This window comes from Oryctolagus cuniculus, chromosome 2 (genome assembly GCF_964237555.1).
Source record: "Oryctolagus cuniculus chromosome 2, mOryCun1.1, whole genome shotgun sequence".
Taxonomy (NCBI): Eukaryota; Metazoa; Chordata; class Mammalia; order Lagomorpha; family Leporidae; genus Oryctolagus; species Oryctolagus cuniculus.
In genome coordinates, this window is record NC_091433.1 from 8,169,610 (window position 1) to 8,194,005 (window position 24,396).

General features: G+C 42.8%; 1 protein-coding gene across 2 annotated transcripts in view; it reads right to left on the reverse strand.

The window, feature by feature from the left end:
- RAB28 (RAB28, member RAS oncogene family) overlaps positions 1-24,396 on the reverse strand; it is a 555,178-nt gene that overhangs the window by 195,342 nt on the left and 335,440 nt on the right. The window contains exon 8 of one of the 2 annotated variants that reach the window (XM_051830036.1): positions 16,867-16,886. The exons of the other annotated variant lie outside the window; for it this stretch is intronic. Within the exon in view, the coding sequence (XP_051685996.1) occupies positions 16,882-16,886 (5 nt within the window). The 3' untranslated portion in view covers positions 16,867-16,881. Of the gene's footprint in view, positions 1-16,866; positions 16,887-24,396 lie in introns of those variants that run through there. 2 annotated transcript variants of the gene reach the window in all.

The following is a 24,396-nucleotide window of genomic DNA, read 5'->3' on the forward strand; positions in this document are numbered from 1 at the left end:
AGAAGAATGCGCATATGGGGGCTGGAGGTTCCTGGCTAGCTGTGGGGTCCCCAGGAACTCAGGAGGGTCAGAAAAGGTGGAGAGTCAAGAGTTTGGCAGTAACACAGAAGAGGCGTCCTTAGCAGGTGGGAGCCCGATCTTGGCCAGCAAGACCTGGGCCATGGAGCAGGCAGAGAGGAAAGTAGGAGAGAAGGGAGTAGGACGGGAGTGGAGGTTACAGAAAGCCTGGACATATGGGACCTCTGACCATTTTCTTTCCCTGAGGCAGAAATTCTCAAGGTAATTAGGCCATGCCTGGGTGGAGTAAAGATTAGGCATTTACGCTGTAGGTCCTGGGCCAGTTCCAGTTTCTTCAAGTTCTTTAGGAGGCAGGCCAGAGGGCATTTTGAGTCCCACCCTCAGGATTGGCCAGATCCCATCGTCTCCCCGGTAGCCCGGATCTACTGAAATTCGATCAAGGCATCCCCTGTCCCAGACTTCAGTAGACGGATTAGAGGTCAGTCCTCTACGGGGCCAAGCCAGCGGTGGGACATCTCCACAAGCCGCTGGGAGGCTAAACAGCAGAGAACAGAGGCCACGTGCTCACAATTTGGAGGTGTCTGTCCGGACCAAGAGCTAGCCAGAGTTTGCAGAGACTGCGCCAACCCAGAGGAGGGAGGGAGAGCAAGGGAGGAGTTACTTACAGTTGGTCGAGCGTGGTCCATAGTTAGCCTGGGGCACCAGACAGGTTCAATGAGCAAGGGGGCCTCGAACCCAGAAAGGGGAGGCTCTAAACCTCAGCTCCCAGGTTTCAGCACCATCTGTAAGGTGTCCGGCGCATAACAAATCTTCCCAGGCAGACAAATCATTCACAGGCTTTTATTGGGGTTCCTCTCCCGGGCGAGGTTCACCAGTCCCAACAGAGCAACAGAGCAGGGGCCAGAGAAGTCGCCGGGACAGGATATATTTTAAAAGATGGATTAACCAAAAGGAAGAAAGAATGTCACCAGGAAGACCAAGTAGGAGGCTAACAAAATAACCCAGGAAAGGAATGATAATGAGTCGGACCATTGTAGTGACAGAGAAAATGTCAGAAAGCATGGGATTTGGAACATACATTCAAGAATGAGCTGGTTCAGTCAGCATCTATCCTGGACCCTCATCTCTCAGGTAATAATGATCACTTTCCCTAGCTAGAAAATTAGTTTTGGTGTCATATCTATGCTGTTACCAAATCCTCAGCCTATTAACTTAAAATGTTGCCTTCTAATAAACCATTGCTCATTCAGTGCAGCTTAACCAATATTTGCTAAGCATCAGACTACAGCCTCCTCTCTCAAACCTCAACCCTGGCACCACATGTTCCATTTGTGTTTAACTTGTCCCCCAAGCAAAGCAGTTTGATTCCACACCCTTTGGCTGAGGGGATAGGTAGAATGGGATACAGGACTAGGAAATCATTTGTTTTCTTTAATGATGGGAAATAAATTAATATTTATTTTTTAAATGCTGGTACGACGTATTGGTCAAGGAAAGGAGATGGTGAAGAAACTGTCAGAGAAGGAGTAAGTGAAACAACAAGGCTGTACGTGCACCAGGAGAACCAGGTGAGAAGACTTTAGAGAGGAAAGGAAGGGCAAGGGCACATGACAGTTAATAGGTTTCACAACTGGAAATGAAGAGAGACCTATGGGGATCTCCTTATGCACGAAACATGAGAGAACAGGTGGAAGTGGAGGTTTGAGAAGAGAAGAAAATGGTGGTGGGCAACTGGCACAGTGATTAAGATGACACTTGGACTCTCATGTCCTATATCTCAGTGCCTGGGTCCAAGTCCCGCCTCTGATTTTGATCCAGCTTCCTGCCAATGTGTACCCTGGGAGACAGTGGGTGACAGCTCAAGTACTTGGATCCATGCCATTCACTTGGAAGACCTGGATTGAATTCCAGGTTCCTGACTTGAACCTGACCCAGCCCCAACTGTTGCAGGCATTTGAGGACTGCACCAATGCATTAAAGATCTCATTGTCTTTCTTATTCTGCCTTCCAAATTAATAAAAAGAAATACATAAATAGAAAATTTGAAATACCTAATGGAAAACAGAAAAGAAATCTGAAAAGCAAAGTAGCTTATAGTTTCTGGGTAGCATTGAGTCATCTGTTGAGGTTCAAGTGTATCAACTGATAGTGACCTCAATCTATAGTCTGTAATTCATCAGCCTGGGCAGGGGTGCCAATTATTAGAAGCACTCAGGTTTGGTTTGTGATGTGTGTGTGACAGAAAGACAACAAGTCAATGGCATTATACTGAACAGGTTGTTGAAGTGATGGACAATGGACTCTATTTGAATAGGATGAGAGCAGAGACAAAAGCTGCAGATATTAGAGGACAAAAGAGATCAATGAATTGGAAGTTAAAGTTGAGGAGCCAGAAAGTTGAGAGTGAGTGAGTAGGAAAGAAGGGAAAGCTGTAGTCAGAGTATGGGAAGCGTGAATATTGTAACTTTCAAGGTGGAGCATTCTCAGAATATAACCAAATTCAGGATATGGCCATCAGAGTTGGTGAATGAAGTGGCTGGTAGAGAAGCCACTGGGGTGAAAAGAACAAGGAGCTGAGAGATCCAGGGGTCGAAGTGCTCACATGTATAAATATAGAAGGTCTCCTGAATCGTGGCAGTTCTTGAGCAATGAAGGGATATGGACATCGACACCATGTGCAATGAGTTAAGGGACACATTTAGGAAGTGGTTAGGAAGTGGGCTGATGGCAGAAGTATGAAAGTGCCAAAGAAGGAAACAGTAAATCTTGGGGAGTGTCAATGAAGCACAGACTGTGTTCATAAATGCCTAGTTTAGACTGTAGGGAGGAGAGGGGATTATATAACATCTGCGTGTGTGTGGTGCCACAGTTTTGAGTGAAGAGTTAGTGGTAACGTGAGGATGTGGGCCAACATGCATGCATGGGCCTGCCTTCATCAGGCTCACATTAGAATGAATACAGCTTTTCTGAGATACTACCTAGCCCACCACAATCTTTTACTGATTTCCAGGCCACAAGGATCTAGGAGAGAAGTTTCAGTACCCAGTTTAATTATAACTGGCCAAGTTATAATCCCAATTCAACAGTTGCAGTTGGATCAACAGGAGAAAGATTGTATTCAGTAGATTTTGCGGCTCATGCATGAAATTAGAGACCAGCTCACTAGGAAGCACTGCTGCAGTCACTTTGATGTGATTCAAACAAGACAGACACCAGAAGCATGAAGGTAGCCTGGAGAAAATCGGACATTGCTGGAGGTACTCGGTTGAATCAAGCCTTGAAGCACATCAAAGCTATGAAGAGATACAGAGGAAGAGAGAAGACATCTTGGGCAGAGTGAATGCTTGAACCATATGTGGCAAGGGGCTAAGAGTACACTGTGGAGGGCCTTGATGATATTCCGCTTGGGTAAGAGACTTAGAAAATCCCATGGAAATCTCAATGTTGAACTGAAAATCTCGATATGGAGCTTGGACTTTATTTTGTAGGGAATGGGAAGTCATGAGTAGTTTTTCAGCAGATATGTGAGAGGATCAGAATCGTCCTTATAGAAGATTTACCTGGCAGAAATGGATGAGAAAGCAGAACACAGGCAAAGAACCGCAGCAAGGAGACCAAAGCCACCGTGGTTGCCTAAAAGAAAGGCACAGAGGCCCGCAAGGAGAAGGCAGTCACGGGGATACGGAAAAGAGGGCACAGACAAAAGATTTTCATGGAGGTAGACACAATAGGACTTGAAAGCCAAAATAAATAGGCGGCATCACTGCAAAGCCTGCTCACCACATTGTTGGTCAAGCACTATTGAACATTATTCAGAGGCTCTATGAGTTCAGGTCAACACAGAGTCATCTGACTCTGACAAAAACCAAGCCAGCTATTTATGTCTCAAAAGAAGAAAATCAGACACCAAGAAGGGAAATTAACCTTTCCCTCACAGAAGCTATAAACAGCATCCAAATGTGGAAGAGAATGAACCACTGGCCATGTGTTTAAAAGAAACATGATATCATTAGCTAGCTGAGACAAGACCCAACCGGGAAACAGGCTCCAGTATTAAAATTCTAGCACACAGGGCTTTTGGAAAATAAAAAATAGACACAGTGGGAGAGAAGGACTCTATCTAAATGGATGAGGCGGGGAGAGAAATGATCTATTGAGCTACAGCCGAGAAGGCAGCTGGGAAAGAGGCGACCGAAGCAGAAACAGCCGCCAGAGAAAAGGTTATTGGCCACCAAAGAGCGATGACTCAAAAGAGATTCTAAATTCCTCCTGAGGATAGAAGTAGGAAAGCAAGAATATGAGCGGCTAGGGAGTATCATTTTCTCTCAGTGAGGCTGTGAGAAGCCAGGCTCCTCCTAGAAGCCCCCTAAACTGCTGCTGCCTGCACCCCCTGCCTGGACTCTCAACACTGTTGAGGAAGCCCAATGCTACCAGAGCAAGTATTGTGAATTCCCTGTGCATCTCAGACCCCTTTTGTGTAGCATGAATATAGTCATTTCCTCTTCTAGGAACTAGACAAGAAGTTGGCTAAGAAATTTGGGTAACTAGGGGACCTGATAAATTTGACTTTTTCCTAACTGATAGAAAAACCTTTGACAGCGATTCATATTTACAATCTGCTAGCATTTTATATTTCTGACGTTACACCTGCCAAGTCCCTCTTAGAATAAACCTTTTGGCCGGCACCGTGGCTCACTAGGCTAATCCTCCACCTAGCAGCTCCGGCACACAGGGTTCTAGTCCCGGTGGGGGCGCCAGATTCTTTCCCGGTTGCTCCTCTTTCAGGCCAACTCTCTGCTGTGGCCCAGGAAGGCAGTGGAGGATGGCCCACGTGCTTGGGCCCTGCACCCCATGGGAGACCAGGAGAAGCTCCTGGCTCCTGCCTTCGGATCAGCACGGTGTGCCGGCTGCAGCGCGCCAGCCGTGGCGGCCATTGGAGGGTGAACCAGTGGCAAAGGGAAGACCTCTCTCTCTGTCTGTCTCTCTCTCTCTCTCACTATCCACTCTGTCTGTCAAAAAATAAATAAATAAATAAACAAACAAACCTTTTTTATCTGGAAGAATCATCTGTGGGAGTCCTTGCATGTTATATCAAGGTGGAGCTCTTGGTGAGCTGCTCTTAGTGATTTAACTGGTGTGGTTTGGATATTAATTTGGTTGTCTCCGTAAGGCCTGGTCCCCAGGGTAGCCCTCTTGGGAGGCAGTGAATCTATTAGCATGGGGAGACTAGTAAAAGGTCCTCAAGTCACTGGGGCATCCCTTAGGAAGGCAGTTTTTGTGTCCATTTGAGTTCTCCCACCAGGGTTGTTGTGATAGTCTCGACTCACCTATTCTGCTTTGTGGCTCACCATGTGACCCATCCTCTGCCATTACCATCCACTTCCCTGACAGAGGCCAAATCACTGCGGACACCTAGTCTTGGAATGAACCTCTTTATGAAGTTAGTTGCCTTAGGTATTTCACTAGAGTGTTGAAAGACCGAATAATACACTGTTGCTGCACTACAACTCATGCCTCCTAATAGGGCCCCAGCTTTCTTTGTTTTCTTTATATCTAGAATAATAGTAGACACACAATAGACATTAAGGAAGTACTTATTGTATAGATGTCTATCCAGGTGTCACAGAAAACCACTGTGTAAGGAATCCCATAACTACCCTCAGCAGTTGCATGATGCCTGGCATGGAGTAGACACTCAATAAGGATTCTTTAAATAAACAAGAGTTTGATGTTAGGCAGGAATGCATGTGTGAACTCCTGAGAGATTTTCCTTATCCCTTCGGTGTGATTAGAAAAGGTATGAAGAATTTAAATACGTACATTTCCATGATTTCTCTGCAACATATGAGAATTTCCTGTATGCATGAGCACACATTCAGACTTATATACAGCAACTGTCTCTCGGGCACAGAAGTCAGTGGCACCTTCATCCATTATCTTTACCATCATTAGAATTCAAAAGATTGAAGCTCCAGAAGACCAAATAATAGATAAAATATGCATATAATTTCTTTGTAGCAGTCTCAACACTAAATGTCATATGGATATTCTGTCATGCAAAATGTTAACCATTTGTGAAATATATACAATAATTATCTCCATTCTACAGATGAAGAAACTGAGATGGGGATGGCTGAGTAACACATTCAAGCCAGTGTGTACCAACAAAGACACCAATTTGAACACCTATCCAAATACCAAGTCACCTTAACAAAAAACAGGGAAGCCAGGTGAGAGACCACAGCACCTAGTTTTAGTATAGTAAGAAAATAGGGCAGGAAGGAAAGAGTTGCTACAACACCCTGTGGGGAGCAACTGGGAGCAACTCGGACTAGACTAAGTTACTGGAATTAAGACTTATTCTATGCATCTGCTCTCCCACAATACGGCACTGAGAAGGGAGGAAACAACTTCTACACAGCTGCCTCCAGTTCAACCAATAAACAGCAGGACCTGCTCCTGATTGGAGGAGAGCAGCATACTCGGCGTGTGGGTAGCAGAGTTGGGATTGGTGGAAGAGGACTATAAAGGAGGAGAGAGACAACATGCACCAGGAACATCTACCTGAAGGAACACCTGAGCAGCCCCCGAGAGAGCTGGCCGGCGGTGTGCCACTCCCCCGCGGAAGTGGGGAAAGTAGCTAGGGGGAACTGCCCTTCCACGGAGGTGGAAGGGACGGTAGCCAACCCAGGAAGAACCAGCAGCAAACCCGGGGAGGGCCGAGCAGACAAAAGAACAGCGCAGGGTCCTGTGTCGTTCCTCCATGAAGAGGGGGAGCGACAACACCCCTTCCCCAACTCCAAGTAGCACAGCATGAAGAGAAAGACCTCCTACATGGTGGGGGTAGAAGGAATAAGCTCCAGACCTTAGACTTGAAATCTAGGAATAGGCCTGCTGTGGTGAAACCTGGAATCTGATAGAACCCCACAGCCTCTGCCCCAGGCCAGTAACAGCAGACTGAGCCTTTGTTTCTTTGTTTCTTCCTTATGTGGCCAAGGGATTGCCGGCATCATCCCTCCAAAGTTGGGCAAAAAGTGAAACCAGACTCCAGCAGCTAGGGAGTAGAAAGTGAACTTAGAGTTTTACCTTGAAGCTCAGTGTCAGGTTTGCCATGACGAGACCTAGCACCAAATAAAGCTTAAAGGGCTCTGTCTTCACAGGTGCAGCTTCTAGATCTGCTCTGGCATTAGGCAGAGACCTGAGCCCCAGTAGATGGACTCATTTGGGCCTATATCACAGTAGCATCACTCAGGCCTGGTGTAAACCCAAGACTGCACAGAACCTGGTGACTGTGCAGCCTGGGAAGCTTAGGGACTGTCCCTACCACCCCTCCCCCGGTACCAGGCAGACGCCAAGGAATAATAAAGTGAGTTCTGGGCCCTTGCTTGAATTTCAGTGCCAGTCTTACTGTAGTGACATCTGCCACAATAGCGAGACCAGAGGCCCTATCTCCAGGCCAGTACTCACAGACAACCTCAAGACCTGCCCTGCAATCAGGCAGAGACCTGTGGGCTGGTAGGATAGGTAAGTTTCAGTCTCCATCACATCTTGCTTCTTATGGGCTTGGCGTGCATCCTCAACATGGCAAAAAACCCCAGTTGCTATGTACAACAGAGCTTACTGTTAGCCTAGATGGCCAAGAGACAGCCTCATAATCCCTCCCCTAACTGTGGCCAGACAGCAAGGAGCAACACTTCAGCCACTAGGAAGCAGGGTACCAAAGGAGCACAGGACTGTGTATTGAGTCTGGTACAACTATTTCTGGGAAAATGTTCCCTGTCCCTAGGCCAGTGCCTGTGGATGGAGGTCCTGAACAATCACTGGTCGCTGCTGGAGATTCATGGCATCAGTCAATGAGACATATCCTAGCCAGCATCACCTGTGGTTTGTTGCAGTGGCTCCACAAGCCCATTTCAGCAGCAGGCAGTCCCTCGAAAAGTGGGCCTTGACCATACCCCACGCTATGTTGGTCTTTGCAGGCTGGGAGCTCCAGAGATGACCTAGCATGATGCTCTAGGTGACCATACTATTGTTCATTCCATTGCTCCCCCAACCCTCAGGCAGGAGTTTTGTCTTCTTGAGGAAAAAAAAAGTAGGTATGTGCCATGATAGTGCATAGAAACCTGGGGTTCAGATTTCTGCACCCTGTTGGACTTTGGACTGGTGATACCATGACCCCTACTATACACCCTTACCAATGCTGGCACTTGAGTGATCCTTCCAGGTCTCCAAGTCAGTATACCTACAACACCAGCTACAGTGGACTGAAGGCTAGCACACACATACACACCACCCTGGATCTCGCAACACAGATTGTTACCAAGACTCATGCACACCTCCTACAACTGAGAGGCATGCTCCCATACTCCCATTGTTGCTGTCATCCATTGCAGAAGACATGAGGGGACTATATTATGGCAGCCAAGGAAATAAAGACAAAATGGCCTACCAAGCTGACACCCAAAGATACATCATCAGGAAAAAGCCTTTTTACCATGAATTGACAGAAACAACTAATCTGCCCAAAGCACAAATATCAATGTAGAAACAGAGAAACTATCACTAAGCAAGGCCCTGTGATGCTTTCATAAGAACACAATGATATTTTAGTGACAGATTCAGTGAAAATGAGACTTATGAAGGCTTGATAAAGAATTTGGAAGAATGTTCATTTCACTTTAACAGGTTTCCTTTTTGGTGCTCAGTTAGTTATAAAAGTACTCAAAGCAATATGAGAGAATATGGACATTGAACAAAATCAGGAAAGCAATGCATGCTATGAATGATAATTTGTCAAAGAGATTGAGATCTTAATATAGAACCAAACAAATTTTGAAAATGAATAACTCATAAAGTCAAAAAATACAATTGAGCAACAGGCATTTGGGCTAGCATTCAAAACATCAATTAAAATATCCACATCTCACATTGGCGTGCCTGAATTTGATTCTTTGTTCTGGCTCTCAATTCTAGTTTCCTATCAATGTAGACACTGACGACAGATGATGACTTACATAATTGTGTCTATACCATCTAAGAGGGAGATCTAGATTGAGATCCTGGCTCTTGGCTATGATACCAGTGCTGCCCCAAGCTACTGTGGGCATTTTGAGAATGAAATGGTATAGGAGCTCTGTTTCTCTGACTGAGAGTTGAACAGACTCACCCTACACAAAATGCAACTCAAAATGGATCAGAGTTAAGTGTAAGACTTGAAACTATGAAATTACTAGAAGGAAACTTAGGAGAAACATTTCAAGACATTAGCAATGCAAAAGATTTTTTATATAAGTCCCCCAAAGCTCAGACAACAAAAGCAAAAATAGACAAATGGGTTTATACCAAACTAAGAAACATTCAACAGAGTGAAGAAACAACTGGTAAGATGGGAGAAAATATTTGCAAACTATGCATCTGAAAAAGTATTAATATCTTCAATATACAAGGAACTCAAAAACTTCAAAAACAATCCAGTTAAGAAAACAGCAAAGTATCTGGACACATGTTTCTCAGAAGAAATACAAACGGCCAACAAATACATGAAAAATGCTCAATATCACTAGGGGAATGCAAATTAAACCACAGTGAAGTATCTTCTCACTCCACTTAGAATGGATATTACCAAAAACACAGAAAAAACGTGCCAGCAAGGATATGGAGAAAATGGAATCCTTATACACAGTTAGTAGGAATGCAAATTAGTACAGCCATTATAGAGAAAATATGCAATTTCTTCAAAAAATAAAAATATATCCACCATATGACTCAGCTATCTCATTTCTAGGTATATATCTGGAAGAAATAAAATCAGCATATGAAAATAGATATATCTGCATTCTCATGTTCATTGCAGCACTTGTCACAACAGCTAAGATATAGTCAATCCACGTGATCATCAATAGATGGATAGAGAAAATATGGTACATATAAAGAAATGTAATTCATCCATGAAAAAGAATGGAATTCTGATATTCACAGCAAAATAAAATAGTAGACCATTGTGTTAAGTGAAATAAACTAGATGCAGATGGACAAATATCATATATTCTCCCTCATATGTTTAAGTATTTTTTTATCTGAATTAAGAAAAGATTACTTGAGGCTTGGAGGGGGTCAGGCAAGGGGAGATAGATGGGGGTTGGAATGCAGGTACCAGAACACAGTTACATGGAGGCAACAGGCTCTAGTGTTTCATAGCACAATGGGGCAACTATGCATTATAACAACATATTGTATACTGTATGAACAAATGGAAGATAGAAGCTAATAGGCCCTAAACACAAATAAAAGAAACAAATGAGAAGTTCAGCTGCCTGGTTCGACTGATATATATTATGTATATGTATTGACATATTACACTACATGCAATAAAAATGCACAAGTATTACAGGTTAATCAAAATTTTTTTAAAAAATAATTTGAGAACAAAGAAAATTATATTCAGAAAAGTCATGCATGCCAACCCTAACCACTGAACTCTACTGAGTAATATCTCTTTACATGATGTTTAGAATAGCACTTTCCAGTCTTCATCTGTCAGAGAAGCCACAAAGGACGTCTTTCTCTGGCTACATCCTTTTTATTTTTATATGTTTTTTTCCCTTTGGTGTCTCTGAACTACATAATGTGCAGTTGCTCCAGTAATTATGATGCATGGAGGCCTAGAAGCTTTTGAGACAGATTTCGAGGAGCTGGCTTTGAGCCATTTAATGGGAGGCTACAGGCAGGATCCTGTTTCAACCACTGGTCATGCAAATAAGCCTATTTTAGCCACAGATCACGCACTGCTCACCAGCCTTTTCCTTAATGACTTGCTAAACTTCCTCTGCATCCCTCAGAAAGTTACAATCTCTGGAAGGCCCAGGGCTCAAGCCCTAGTCCACAATGATAGCGCCAGAGCCCTAAACTCAAGCCAAATCCCAGTTCTCAGAATTTCATGAACAGACTCACAGGTGTCCAAAATCACTGAACCTCCAAGTATAGTGCAAAAGCCTAAGCCAAAGACACAGTTGGTGGCCAGGACCCCCTAGAAAGTTACTTAGAAGTGCTATCATTACTGGGTCCTAGTGCATCTCATTTAAAGAAGAGAAACCTTTGTTCAGATAAAACCTTAAGCAAGATTCCAATAGAAAAGGCAACAACGGGGATCTCACTCAGAGATCTTTCATTTAGGGCATTTTTTGCTACAGTGTCTTGGCTTTCCACACCTGAGAAACTCTCATGGGCTTTTTAGCCAGATCCAAATGCCTTAAGGGCTGATTCTGAGGCCAGAATGCTGTTTAGGGCATTTGTCATTCTATGAGTCTGCTATGTATCCCACTTTCCATGTTGGGTCATTCTCTCCTTTTTAATTCTATCAGTTATTATTAGCAGACACTGGTCTTATTTATGGGATCCTTTGACACTTAATCCTATCTTTATGATCAATTTTGAATTTAAACTGATCACTTTAACTAGTAAGATGGCATTGGTACCTGCCAACTTAATGAAATTTGGAGTCCCATGGCATGTTTCTAGCTCTACCATTAAGGGTAAGTCCAAGTGAGCATGTGCCAAACTATACGTCTCCTCCCTCTAAATGAAAGATAACCTGTGAGTGAGTGAGATAACCTGTGAGTGAGATCCCAGCGGAAAGAACAGGCCATCAAAGAAGGAGATAACTTTCTATGAAGAGAGGAGAAAATTTCCACTTTGACTATGGCTTTGTCTAAATAACGTCAGAGTTTGTAAACTCAAGAGGCTTCCATAGCCTTGGCAGCTTATGACAAGAGCTTTGGGTGATTACTGACGTCATAAATAAGAGTGTCAATTGTTAAATCAACAACAGGAGTCACTGTGCACTTACTCTCCATGTAGGATCTCTTAATGTGTTGCACTATGCCAATTAATGGTAAAACTAGTCTTCAAACAGTACTTTATACTTTGTGTGTCTGTGTAGGTGCAATCTGTTGACATCTTTACTTAGTATATACCAAGTTGATCTTCTGTATATAAAGATAATTAAAAATGAATCTTAATGAAGAATGGGATGGGAGAGGGAGTAGGAGATGGGATGATTTGAGGGTGGGAGGGAAGTTATGGGGGGGAAACCGCTATAATCCAGAAGTTGTACTTTTTTTTTTTTTTTTACAGGCAGAGTTAGACAGAAAGAGAGAGAGACCAAGAGAAAGGTCTTCCTTCCGTTGGTTCACCCCCAAATGGCTGCTATGGCCGGTGCGCTGTGCCAATCCGAAGCCAGGAGCCAGGTGCTTCCTCCTGGTCTCCCATGCAGGTACAGGGCCCAAGCACTTGGGCCATCCTCCCCTGCCTTCCAGGACCACAGCAGAGAGCTGGACTGAAAGAGGAGCAACCGGGGCAGAACCAGCGTCCCAACCAGGACTAGAACCCAGGGTGCCAGCACCGCAGATGGAGGATTAGCCTAATGAGCCACAGCACCAGCCCAAAAGTTATACTTTCAAAATTTATATTTATTAAATAATAAATTAAAAAGGCAAACAAGAGCAGAACAGTTAGATTCAAGCAGGAATGGGGTGGGGATTTCTCCAATCTCTAGTTTATTATCCCACCTCAGACCTCAATTGTTACCCAAAGCAATCACATGGAAAAGACCGCGGGACAGATCCAGTTTTACAGCAACGCTTTCTGCTCTTAGGATAAGTAGTCCACTCTCGGGATGATGACATTGATCCATTCACAAGGGCAGAGTCCTCTTAACCTAATTGCCTTTTAATGGTCCCAACTCTTAATACTATTACAATGGCAGTTAAATTTCAATGTAAGTTTTAGAGAAGACATTCAAACCGTAGTAGTGCCCTTATAAATGAGGCCCCAGGGAACAGCCTTGCCCTGTCTACCACATGAGTACGCAGCAAGAAAATATCATCTGTGAGCCAGAAAGCAGGCCATCACCAGACACTTAATCTGCTGACACCTTGATCTCAAACTTCCCAGTCTCAAGACCATGAGAAATCAGTGTCTGTTGTCTCCAAGCCTTCCACTGCCTAATATTCTATTAAAAATGACCCAATTAGACCAGCCCCCAAATCCCACAACCAGGACATACTGAGGCCAGAAATCAGGATTCTTTGCATGAAAACCATGCTCTGGTTGCCACATGTACTTATTTCCTCATTGAGAGCTAACTTAGTTGGTTGAATTTTCAATCATGATGGCTAGCCATTGTCTAAACGTAGTTAAAAAAAAAAAAAAAAACAGTTCTGGGGCCAACGCTGTGGCATAGCAGGTAAAGCCACCACCTGCAGGGCCAGCATCCCATATGGGCACCAATTCGAGTACCGACTGCTTCACTTCCAATCCAGCTCTCTGCTATGACGTGGAAAAGCAATAGAAGATGGCCCATGCACCCATGTGGGAGACTCAGAAGAAGATCCTGGCTCCTGGCTTTGGATTGGTGCAGCTCCAGCCACGCAGCCATCTGGGGAGTGAACCACCCAATGGAAGTGTCTGTCTCTCTCTCTTTCCCTCTGCCTCTAACTCTGCCTTTCAAATAAATAAATAAATCTTTAAAAGAAAATAACAAAAATAACAGTTCTAAAAAGTTCTTCATTTGAGGCCAGGTAGAACATCATCCAGCATTGGGACTTAAGGGGTTGACAGGATAGAGAGGGTGGATTTTCAGTGTAGCAACCTCAGAAGAAACATACTACACTTTGTCCTTCAAAATAATTTTTAAGAAAGATTCACAGGTGAGATTTTCCTTTGCCTTAATCCCCACATATCTATGGGCCTCCTGCTCCTTCTCAGACTATCTTAGTGTTACCTCCTGCCTTCAGCATGCCTACATTTATCCCCTTCTACAATGTCACCTTCTTATGGGTGGAATTAGAGCTCCACATATCAATGCTGCTTCTTTTTTTAAAAACTTTTTTTCTATTTTTTATTTATTTATTTTTATTTATTTGACAGAGTTATAGACAGTGAGAGAGAAAGGTCTTCCTTCCGTTGGTTCACCCCCAAAATGGCCACTATGGCCAGAGCTACACTGATCCAAAGCCAGGAGCCAGGTGTTTCCTCCTGGTCTCCCATGTGGGTGCAGGGCCCAAGCACTTGGGCCATCCTCCCCTGCCTTCCAGGGCCACAGCAGAGAGCTGGACAAGAAGAGAAGCAACCGGGACTACTTGGCGCCCATATGGGATGCCGGCACCACAGCCGGAGGATTAACCAAGTGAGCGCTGGCCCCAATGCCACTTCTTAAAAGGCATATTTGGCACAGATAAGTAGATGTGTTTCTTAAATAGCTCCAAAAGTTCTACAAATATGCCACCCACCCTGAAGTTGCACTTTCTTTTGTTCTCATAAAGATCCAAAATCTTAATCTTCAGTTTGAATTCTTTTCAGCCAGCCCCTAGATATCTATGTAGCCTTAGTCAGATTATTCAACTTCTTTGAGCCTATTTTCTCATCCACAGAAAATAACCTGCAAGTTGGATCAGAGACAAGGTAAAAATAGTTTACAGTTCAGAAGAGGTACCCGGCAAATGACAACTAATATGTTTTTCCCACCAAATGAACAGCTTTTATTCACAATAGTCTCACCAGCAACTAGCATAGTGCTCAGTAAACATTCATGGAAGTAATGATTGTCTATAACGGTGACTGAAGGAATGAACAAACTAGTGAACAGGTGCACATAAGGGATTTTAACATTCATCAAATATGACTTCCATTCCACCACAACGTATTTTTTAAAGATGTATTTATTTGAGAGGCAGAGGCAGAGGCAGAGGCAGGGGGAGCGGGGGGGAGGTCTTCCATCTGTTGGTTCACTCCCTAAATGGCCACAAGGAGCAGAGCTGGGAAGATTCCAAAGCCAAGAGCCTGGAGCTTCTTCCAGGCCTCCCACATGTGTGCAGGGGTCCAAGCACTTGGCCCATTTTTCTACTATCTTACTAGGCCATAGCAGAGAGCTAGATCAGAAGTGGAGCATCCAGGACTCAAACCAGTGTCCATATGGGATGTCAACACTGAAGCTGGTGGCTTTACCCACTATGCCACAACGCCATCCCCTATAATGTATTTTTTTTTTTAAGATTTATTTATTTGAAAGGTAGAGTTACAGAAAGAGAAAAAACGGTGACCGTCCATCTGCTTGTTCAATCCCCAAATGTTTGCAACACAAGCCCCCAGAAAGTATCCTTTAGAACATACCTGACCCCCATGGTTCAGTGAGACATGCTCACTTGCTCACCACCACCTACCATTGGAAAAGTATATAATTAAAAAATGTGTGAGGGGTTGGTGCTGTCACCTAGCGGGTTAAGCTTTTGTCTGCAATACCAGCATCCCATATGGAGCCAGTTCTAGTCCTGGCTGCTCCACTTCCAATCCAGCTCCACACTAATGCACCTGGAAAAGCAGCTGAAGATGGCCCAAGTGCTTGGGCCCCTGCACTCACACAGGAGATCAGGATGCAGCTCTCAGCTCTTAGCTTTGGTCTGGCGCAGCACTAGTTGTTATGACCATTTGGGGAGTAAACCAATGGATGGAAGACTTCTCTCTCTGCCTCTGTCTCTCCCTCTCTGTAACTCTGCCTTTCAAATAAACAAACAAATAAATCTTTTTTTTTTTTTTTTTTTTGACAGGCAGAGTGGACAGTGAGAGAGAGAGAGAGAAAGAGAGAAAGGTCTTCCTTTCTCTAATGGCCGCCGCGGCCAGAGCACCACGCTGATCTGAAGGCAGGAGCCAGGTGCTTCCTCCTGGTCTCCCAGGGGGGGCAGGGCCCAAGGACCTGGGCCATCCTCCACTGCACTCCCAGGCCACAGCAGAGAGCTGGCCTGGAAAAGAGGCAACCGGGACAGAATCCGGCACCCCGACTGGGACTAGAACCCAGTGTGCTGGTGCCGCAGGTAGCAGATTAGCCTATTGAGCCACGGCGCTGGTAAACAAATAAATCTTAAAAGAAAGAAGGAAATAAAGAAAATCTGTAAGTAGAGAGGTCCGGGGTTGAATAAAAATGTTGCCATCTTTCTTTATCTTCCCCACTGTGAGGCACATAGTAGGTGCTCACTGTCTCATGCTTCTAGCAAACATTCTTTCATCAGCCTAATTTCCTGGACTAGATGAACTCTGAACTCAGGCTAAATATAAAGAGGCAGCCCTGTTCTTCTGAGTCTTACAGTTTAAAGACAACCCTTAAACAACTAAGTGAATAATTATCTAATAATTATAATAGGCACAAAGTAGAAGTGCAAATTAATCCTAGAAAATTTGACTAAAGAAGTGTGGGGGGAAAGGGAGGCAGGAAGAGAGAAAGAAGTAGAGGAGAAGAGGTGAATGTTCTTTTTGACATATGGGGAAAGTCACCTATTAATCCTTCCTGAAAATCCCCATTCTTATACGGCTCTTTGTCACCAACCAATGATTATTCATAGATTCATGGAACACCAACAGCCTGAGCTCCAGCCCTGATCCTGGTAGTTACACCTGTGGCAAGGGGTGCCATGTTCCTCACCTACCATGAGGATAGTAAACATCCTTGGTCCTGGGGACTGCTATGCTAATTAATGTGAAGCTTCTTCTAAGGCACTGTGCCAAATGCCAGCACAGTGCGTGCATTCAGAGTTCACCCATTATCATCCTAATGGATGCCCACCACTTCATATTTTGAAATCCATGCATAGTGTTTTCACAATGCACATTTTCCATAAACTTTTAAGGCCCCTTATATGCACAGATTTCACATTTTTAAGCCAAAATAAATTTATCTTTTAATTCCATTTTCCAAAAACTTTCTGAAGTACTCACACTGTTTTAAAACCTCGTGGTCAGTGCTGTGTGCCTGCAACAGCACTGGTGCTTTCCTCAGGGTCCAGTAATGATCAAACGGAAATTTCAGAGTGAATTCTATACTGGAGAAAAAAAGAAAACTTCACATTTTTGTTATCTTACCGGTTTGTTTTTTTGTTTTTTTGTTTTTGTTTTTGTTTTTGTTTTTTTTAGTAAGGTGACCAGGTGGATTTTTCCAGAAGCTGAATGGGATAAAGGGAAATAAGATAGGCCTCTCCCCTCAGGACTTTTACCATCTATTTGGATGTCCCCAACAAAGACCCGGCAGCATGGATTCCTTTGGGGTGAGAGAGTTAAGGATTGAGGAGAATGTTTCTAAACATTCCCCAGAGACCACGGCCCAGATATTTCTGGTCACTGCTTTACAGGAAAGCCTCTACTTTTGACCAGCTCATCACCTTAGAACTTATCCATGTTACTAAAACCAACAAAATAGTTTCCATTTTGATGTGAGGAGCATCCATAGCATTTAACTTTCAATATTTCAAGACACTAGTCATCACAAGAAAGTAATCCCTCTCAACTTAATAATAACCTACTAATAGAAACTAATTATACTTGGGTCAAGAAACAGACATTCTGGACCAAATAAACAATTTCATGTTAGACTTCCTGAAACCACCACACACTGAACTCTATTCATTGGCTCTCAATAAACAGTTCCTGACCTACTACTAATAATAGCCAACATCAATGGGGGCTTACTATGGCCAGGCCCTTATGCAAACCTCATAATATCCTCACAAGGCAGCAAGTATTAGTAGTCCCATTTGACAGGTGAGAAAACCAAGTCACAGAGACAGAAATTTCCCCATGTCCACATCACTGAGAAGTGGTAGACCCAGGCTTTGCCCAGACAGTATGGTATCGGGATCCTTGCTCCAGGCCACTATGCTGTATTGCTTCTGAGAAGTGAGTGTTCACTGCATGTTGTAGAAGATACAAACATACTAATCAGCTATCTTGATGGAGCCAGGCATACCAAGAAAAACAAAAAGGGGAAGCCAAGTGAAAAAGTACAAGTGCAAGGCAGAGATCAGCTCCCCTCCTCACAACGCCTCCATTATCCCCACAATGCTCAATGAGGCATTATTGTCACCAACTATAGAGGTTGAAAGGGGCAGGAATTTAGACCCAAAAGATAGCCAGACCATGGCTAAGGAATCTGTGAGTACCAGAGCCAGGATTCATGGTCAACTCTGTCCCTCTTGGAATCACATGTGATTTCTACTTCATCCTATTCTGGTATTTTACACAAGGTCCTCTCTAAAGTGCTCCTGGACATACGAAACAGCAGCTTGCTCCACCTAGGAATACCAGAAAGGGTTCAAGGAGAAAAATGGTATGAAAATGCTGTTGGGAGAATTATTAGGAAGAGAGAGACCGAAGGTAAATTTTCACAACTGAGAATATACAGAAAGAGTCTTCAAAATGGAAAGGAGAGGACATTTAGCTTAGAGGTTGAGATGCCAATATCTCAATATTAAGGTGTGTGAGTTCAATTCCTGGCTCTATTTCCTGACTCCACTTTCCTGCCAATGCAGACCTTAGGAGGCAGTGGTGATGGTTCAAGCCATTGGGTTCTTGCCACCCTTGTGACCTGTGTTATGTTTGCAGCTCCTGGGTTTGGCCCCAGCCCAGGCTCACCTGTTGTGTAAACCTGGGGAGAGAACCGTTGGATGGTTGCTGTGTGGACATGTGTGTATATGTGTGTGTGTGTGTGTGTGTGTGTGTGTGTGTCTTTCCAATAAATATTTTTTAAATAAAAAAGTTCATGGAAAAATTATCTATTTTAGAAATGTACCAAAATAAGCTCATTTCTTCATTGCATTTTCCATGAATTTTTGAAGACCCCTTCTATCACCTGTTCAGAAAAGCACAGCCCTGTGAGAGCATCTGCATGCTCAGTAGCAAACTGTGCAACATAACTTGAATGAGTTACACTGTGGAGAGAAGGTGCAGGAGGTGAGGCTGAGGATATCTGGGGGACCAAATACCAAGATGCATTGCAGACTACCCCTCTTGGAGTTGATACTGAAGCCCTCGCCCTGACTGTTGATGAACAACTTAATATGTTATCCCTCTTAATATTTTTTGTTTGTTCTACTTAATACTTTTGGTTGAATACTGTAATCAATACACAATTCTTCTTAAGTGCTGAAACTTAACTGAAAAGTGATAGCTGTTAAATGTAAGAGTGGGAATAAGAGAGGGAAGAGATGTGCAATTCGGGACATACTCAAGCTGACTTACCTCAAACGGTAGAGTTAGAAACATACCAGGGGATTTGAATTCAATCCCATCGAGGTGGCATGTACCAATGCCATCTCACTAGTCCCGGTGATCAATTTCTGTTCACAATTGATCATAATGATAGGACTAAGAGCCAAAGGGATCACATAAACAAGAATAGTGTCTGCAAATACTAGCTGATAGAATGAAAAAGGGAGAGAACGATCCAACATGGGAAGTGAAATACACAGCAGACCCATAGAATGGCAGATGTCCTAAATAGCACTCTGGCCTCAGAATCAGCCCTTAAGGCATGCAGATCTGGATGAAAAGCCCATGAGAGTATTTTAGGCATGGAAAGCCAAGACACTCTGGGGAAAAAAAAAAACCTAAATGAAAGATCTCCACGAGTGAGATCCCAGTGGAAAGAACGGGTCATCAAAGAAGGAGGTACCTTTCTCTGAAGGGAGGAGAGAACTTCCACTTTGACCATGGCCTTGTCTAAATATGATCAGAGTCAGTGAACTCAGGGGGCTTCCATAGCCTTGGCAGCTCATGACAAGAGCCTAGGGTGATTACGGATGCCATAAACAAGAGTGTCAATTTATTAAGTCAACAACAGGAGTCACTGTGCACTTACTCCCCATGTAGGATCTCTGTCCTTAGTGTGCTGTACATTGAGATTTAATGCTATAACTAGTACTCAAACAGTATTTTTCACTTTATGTTTCTGTGTGGGAGCAAACTGTTGAAATCTTTACTTAATGTATGCTAAACTGATCTTCTGTATATAAAGAGAAACGAAAATGAATCTTGATGTGAATGGAAGGGGAGAGGGAGTGGGAAAGGGGAGGGTTGCGGGTGGGAGGGACGTTATGGGGGGGAAGCCATTGTAATCCATATTCTGTACTTTGGAAATTTATATTAATTAAATAAAAGTTAAAAAAACTATTTCAGAATAAATTTTAAATTTACAAAAATTGTGAAGTAGTACAGAGTTCCCAGATACCTCACTTCCAGTTTCTGCTATTAACATCTCACATCAACATATTTGTACAACTAATTTACCACACCCAGTTTCCTCACTCTTGCCTAAAATTTCTCTATCCATCCTACCCCTAGTAGTAATAGTAATCAATATTCTGTGTTCTAGTCTCTAGTAATCAATATTCTTTGTTCAGACTGAGGGGTTTATTAGCTCCCATCTATGAAGGAGAACATGCAGTATTTGGTTTTCTGTGTCTGACATTTTACGCAATATGATGTCCTCCAGTTGAATCCAGTTTACTGCAAATAACGGAATTTCATTCTTTTTATGACTGAATGGTATTCCATTGTGAATTTATATTATATTTTCTTTATTCATTAATCTGACAATGAATGCCTTGGTTGATTCCATATCTTAGCTATTATAGATGGTGCTGCAATAAACATCAGGGAGTGTGTATCTCATTGTCACAATGATATGTTTTGGGACTTTATATCTCATCCTAACAGGTACAAACTTTGATGCTCATTTTGTAGATGAAGAATGTAAAGACGAGGGAGGATGAAACAAAGGACAAAAAATATTCCTGACTCCTTAATTTCAGCTCTCATAGCTGTAACTCAGCTCTCCTCTTACTTATTATAGCTATTGAATAATGAAGATATTTGGAGAGATCAAAGAGAGGCGGATTAGGGAGCAACAGGCTTGAAGGGCTGGGATAAACAGTGAGAAGAAAAGTGTAGGACGTACACTCTCGATGGAGAATTGGAAAGAAAACAACCTGGGGAAGCCCCCCAGGAGGAGGTGAAACAGCGTGAACATGCGTGGTGAGTGCTGATGTGTGCAGCCTGCACAGCTGCAGCAGCGGAGAGCCGGAGCCCTTGGCATCTTAGAGATGGAGGAGGGGCTGATCTGCACCAATCAGTGGGGATACAGCCAGAGAGAGAGAATGGTGTGGGTCTAGACTGGAGCCCTGAGAGCTGGCAGTTGCTGGCCCTGCCCTGTGGGCCCAGTGGAAGTGGAAAGGGATGTTCCATTCAAACCAATTCCTCCAAAATAGAACAGAGTAAGGACAGGCATTATTTTGCAATAGGCCAACAGCTACAGAAGCCTGCAGGCATGCACATAACAGCTCACTGAGAAGCAATGCCTGAATGTGGTGCTGGTGGCAGTGGCAAGCAGGCATTTGGCCAGTGGCTGTAGTGTGCTCATGTGATCCAGAGCTTCAAGTGGAAGTAACAGCCCACAGCCCCCACTGACTCAGAGCTTGGCTGGGAGGTGACTGGGCAACCATGAACGGGAGAGGGGCCCTGTGCCAGCAGCGCCCTCTGGACTCAGCAACTGTGGGAATCCTGTGTGCTGAGACCTTGGGGACTTCGTGGCTACATGAGAAGGTGTAAGGTATAGCTGGATATTGAGTTCTACTAAGCCCAAATTGGGTGTTACCCTGGAAACTCACCCCACCTTAGAGCATTGACCAGAGCCCCCTGGCCACACCCACAACACATCTACTGGTATTCATTGAAAGTGCAGACATTCCACTAAGCCACAGAAGCATAGCCCCAAAGATAAAAGCCATCAGAAGAAAAAAATTAAAAATCAACTCCACAATGCTGAAAAATAAGAGCCGAAATTCAAGAAACAAGAATAGGGAAGACACCATGACCCCCTCCCCCAGAGGAACATAACAGCATTTCAATATTAGAATGCAAAGATAGAGATTGAAGAAAAGTCAGAAATGGGATTTAGAAAATTAATCATAGGATTACTCAAAAAAATCTAAAGTAAATCCACTAACAATAGGAAACCACATATAACAAATGAAAAATTTTCCCAGAAATTGAGAATTTAAAGAAAAATCAAAATGAAATATGAGAAATGAAGAATTCAATAAATCAAATCAAAATTCCAGTGGGAAGCCTTAACAGAAGACTTGATGAGGCAGAAGAAAGAATATCCAAACTAGAAGACAAATCTTTGGAAATCTTACAGTCAGACAAAAAAGAATATGAAGAAGAAAAAGAAGAAGAATAGAAAACTTAAAAACAGTGTTGGAGATCTATGGGATACAATCAAACAACCCAACATAGAGGTCTCACAAGTTCCTGAAGGAGCGGAAAAAGAGAAGGGAAAAGAAAGGCTATTTAGTGAAATAATTACATAAATCTTCCCCAAGTTGGAAAAAGACAGGAATGTTCAAGTAAGGGAAGCACACAGAACTCCTAATAGACATGACCAGAAAATATCTTCATCATGGCGCATTATAGTCAAATTTTACATAGTAAAACACAAAGATTCTAAAATGTGCACCAGAGAAATGCCAAATTACTGCTGCGTGTAGTGCTGGCATCCCATATGGGTGCTGGTTTGACACTCAGCTGCTCCACTTCAGCTCCAGCTCTCTGCTATGGTCTGGAAAAGCAGTGGAAGATGGCCCAAGTCTTTGGGCCCCTGCACCCATGTGGGTGATCCAGAGGAAACTTCTGGCTCCTGGCTTCGGATTGGCACAGCTCCATCAGTTGCAGCCATCTGGGGAGTGAACCAGTGGATGGGCAACTTCTCTCTCTACCTCTCCTTCTCTCTTTGTGTAACTCTGACTTTCAAGTAAATAAATAAATCAAAAAAAAAAAAAGTAAGAAATGCTACAGGCTAGAAGGGAACAGCGAGTTACAGTCCAAGTCTTAAAAGAAAAAGCTGTCGACCCAGGATACTGTACCCCACAAAGCCTGAATTTATCAATGAAGGTAAAATAAAGACCTTCCATAACAAAGAGAGATTGAAAGAATTTGTCAACACTCATGTAGCCTTACAAAAAATTCTTAAGGATGTGATAAACACAGAAACACAGAAAGATAGCCATCATTATTAAAGAATTAGAGAAGGCAGAAAACATCCCAATATAAGTACAAAACAAATCCAAAATAAACAACAGGCATATTTATGGAAAAAATGGCAGGGGCAAGTTGTTACTTATCAATAGTCACTTGAATGTAAATGGCCTCAATTCTCAGTACAGACTGGGTCAATGGATTAAAAAACAAGACCCATCTATTTGCTGCTAACAAGAAACACATCTCACCAACAAAGATACACTCAGACTGAAAGTGAAATGATGGAAAAAGATAGTCCATACTAACAGAAACCAAAAAAGAGCTGGTATTGCCATCCTAATACCAAACAAAATAAACTTTAACATTAAAAACTGTTAAAAGAGATGAAGAAGAGCATTATGTAATGATTAAGGGATAATTTATTATAGTCATAAAGGCCTGACTATAATAAACGTATATGCACCCAATTACAGGGTGCCTGACTACTTAAAAGAAATGTTAATGGACCTAAAGGGAGACATAGACTCTAATACAACAGTAGTGGGGGACTTCAATACTCCACTTACAGCAATGGACAGATCAACCAGACAGAAAACTACTAAGTTGATTAATAACAGAGTTAACACTACAGACCAAATGGACCTACTGGATATCTACAGAACCTTTCACACCACAGTAGCAGAATACACATTCCTCTTGTCAGTGAATGAAACTTTCTCTAGGAGAGACCATATGCTAGGCCACAAGGCAAGTCTCAGTAAATCAAAAAAATCAAAATCACTTCATGTACCTTCTCTGACCACAATGGAATAAGGATGGAAATCAACAACTCATTCTCTAGAACATATGCAAACACATGGAGGCTGAACAACATGCTCCTGAACTAACCAAAAGAGAAATAAAAATTTCTGAAAAAAATGAAGATGACAATACATCATATTAAAACCTATGGGATACAGCAAAAGCAGTGTTAACAGCAAATTTTTAGCAATCGGTGCCTACATGAAAAAACTAGAAAGCTACCAAATAAATGAGCTATCAATGCATCTCAAGAACCTAGAATATCAACAACAAACCAAACCCAAAACTAGTAGGAGGAAACAAATAATTAGCGAATAAACAAAAGTGAAACCAAAAAAATCAATACAAAACATCAGTGAAATGGAAAGCTGGTTCTTTGAAAAAGTAAACAAAATTGATACACCATTGGCACAAAAAAAAATAAAGAAAAAAGACCAAGATCAATGAAATCAGAGATGAAAAATGAAATTTAACAACAGATACCACAGAAATAAAAAGAATCATCAGAAATTATTACAAAAAGCTGTATGCCAACAAATTAGAAAACCTGGAAGAAGTGGATAGATTCCTAGATAGGTACAATCTATCAAAATTGAGTCATGAAGATACAGAAAACATAAACAGACCAATAACCAAGAAGGATACTGAATCAGTAATAAAGACTCTCCCAACAAAGAAAAGTCCATAACTGGACGGCTTCACTGCTGAATTCTACCAGAC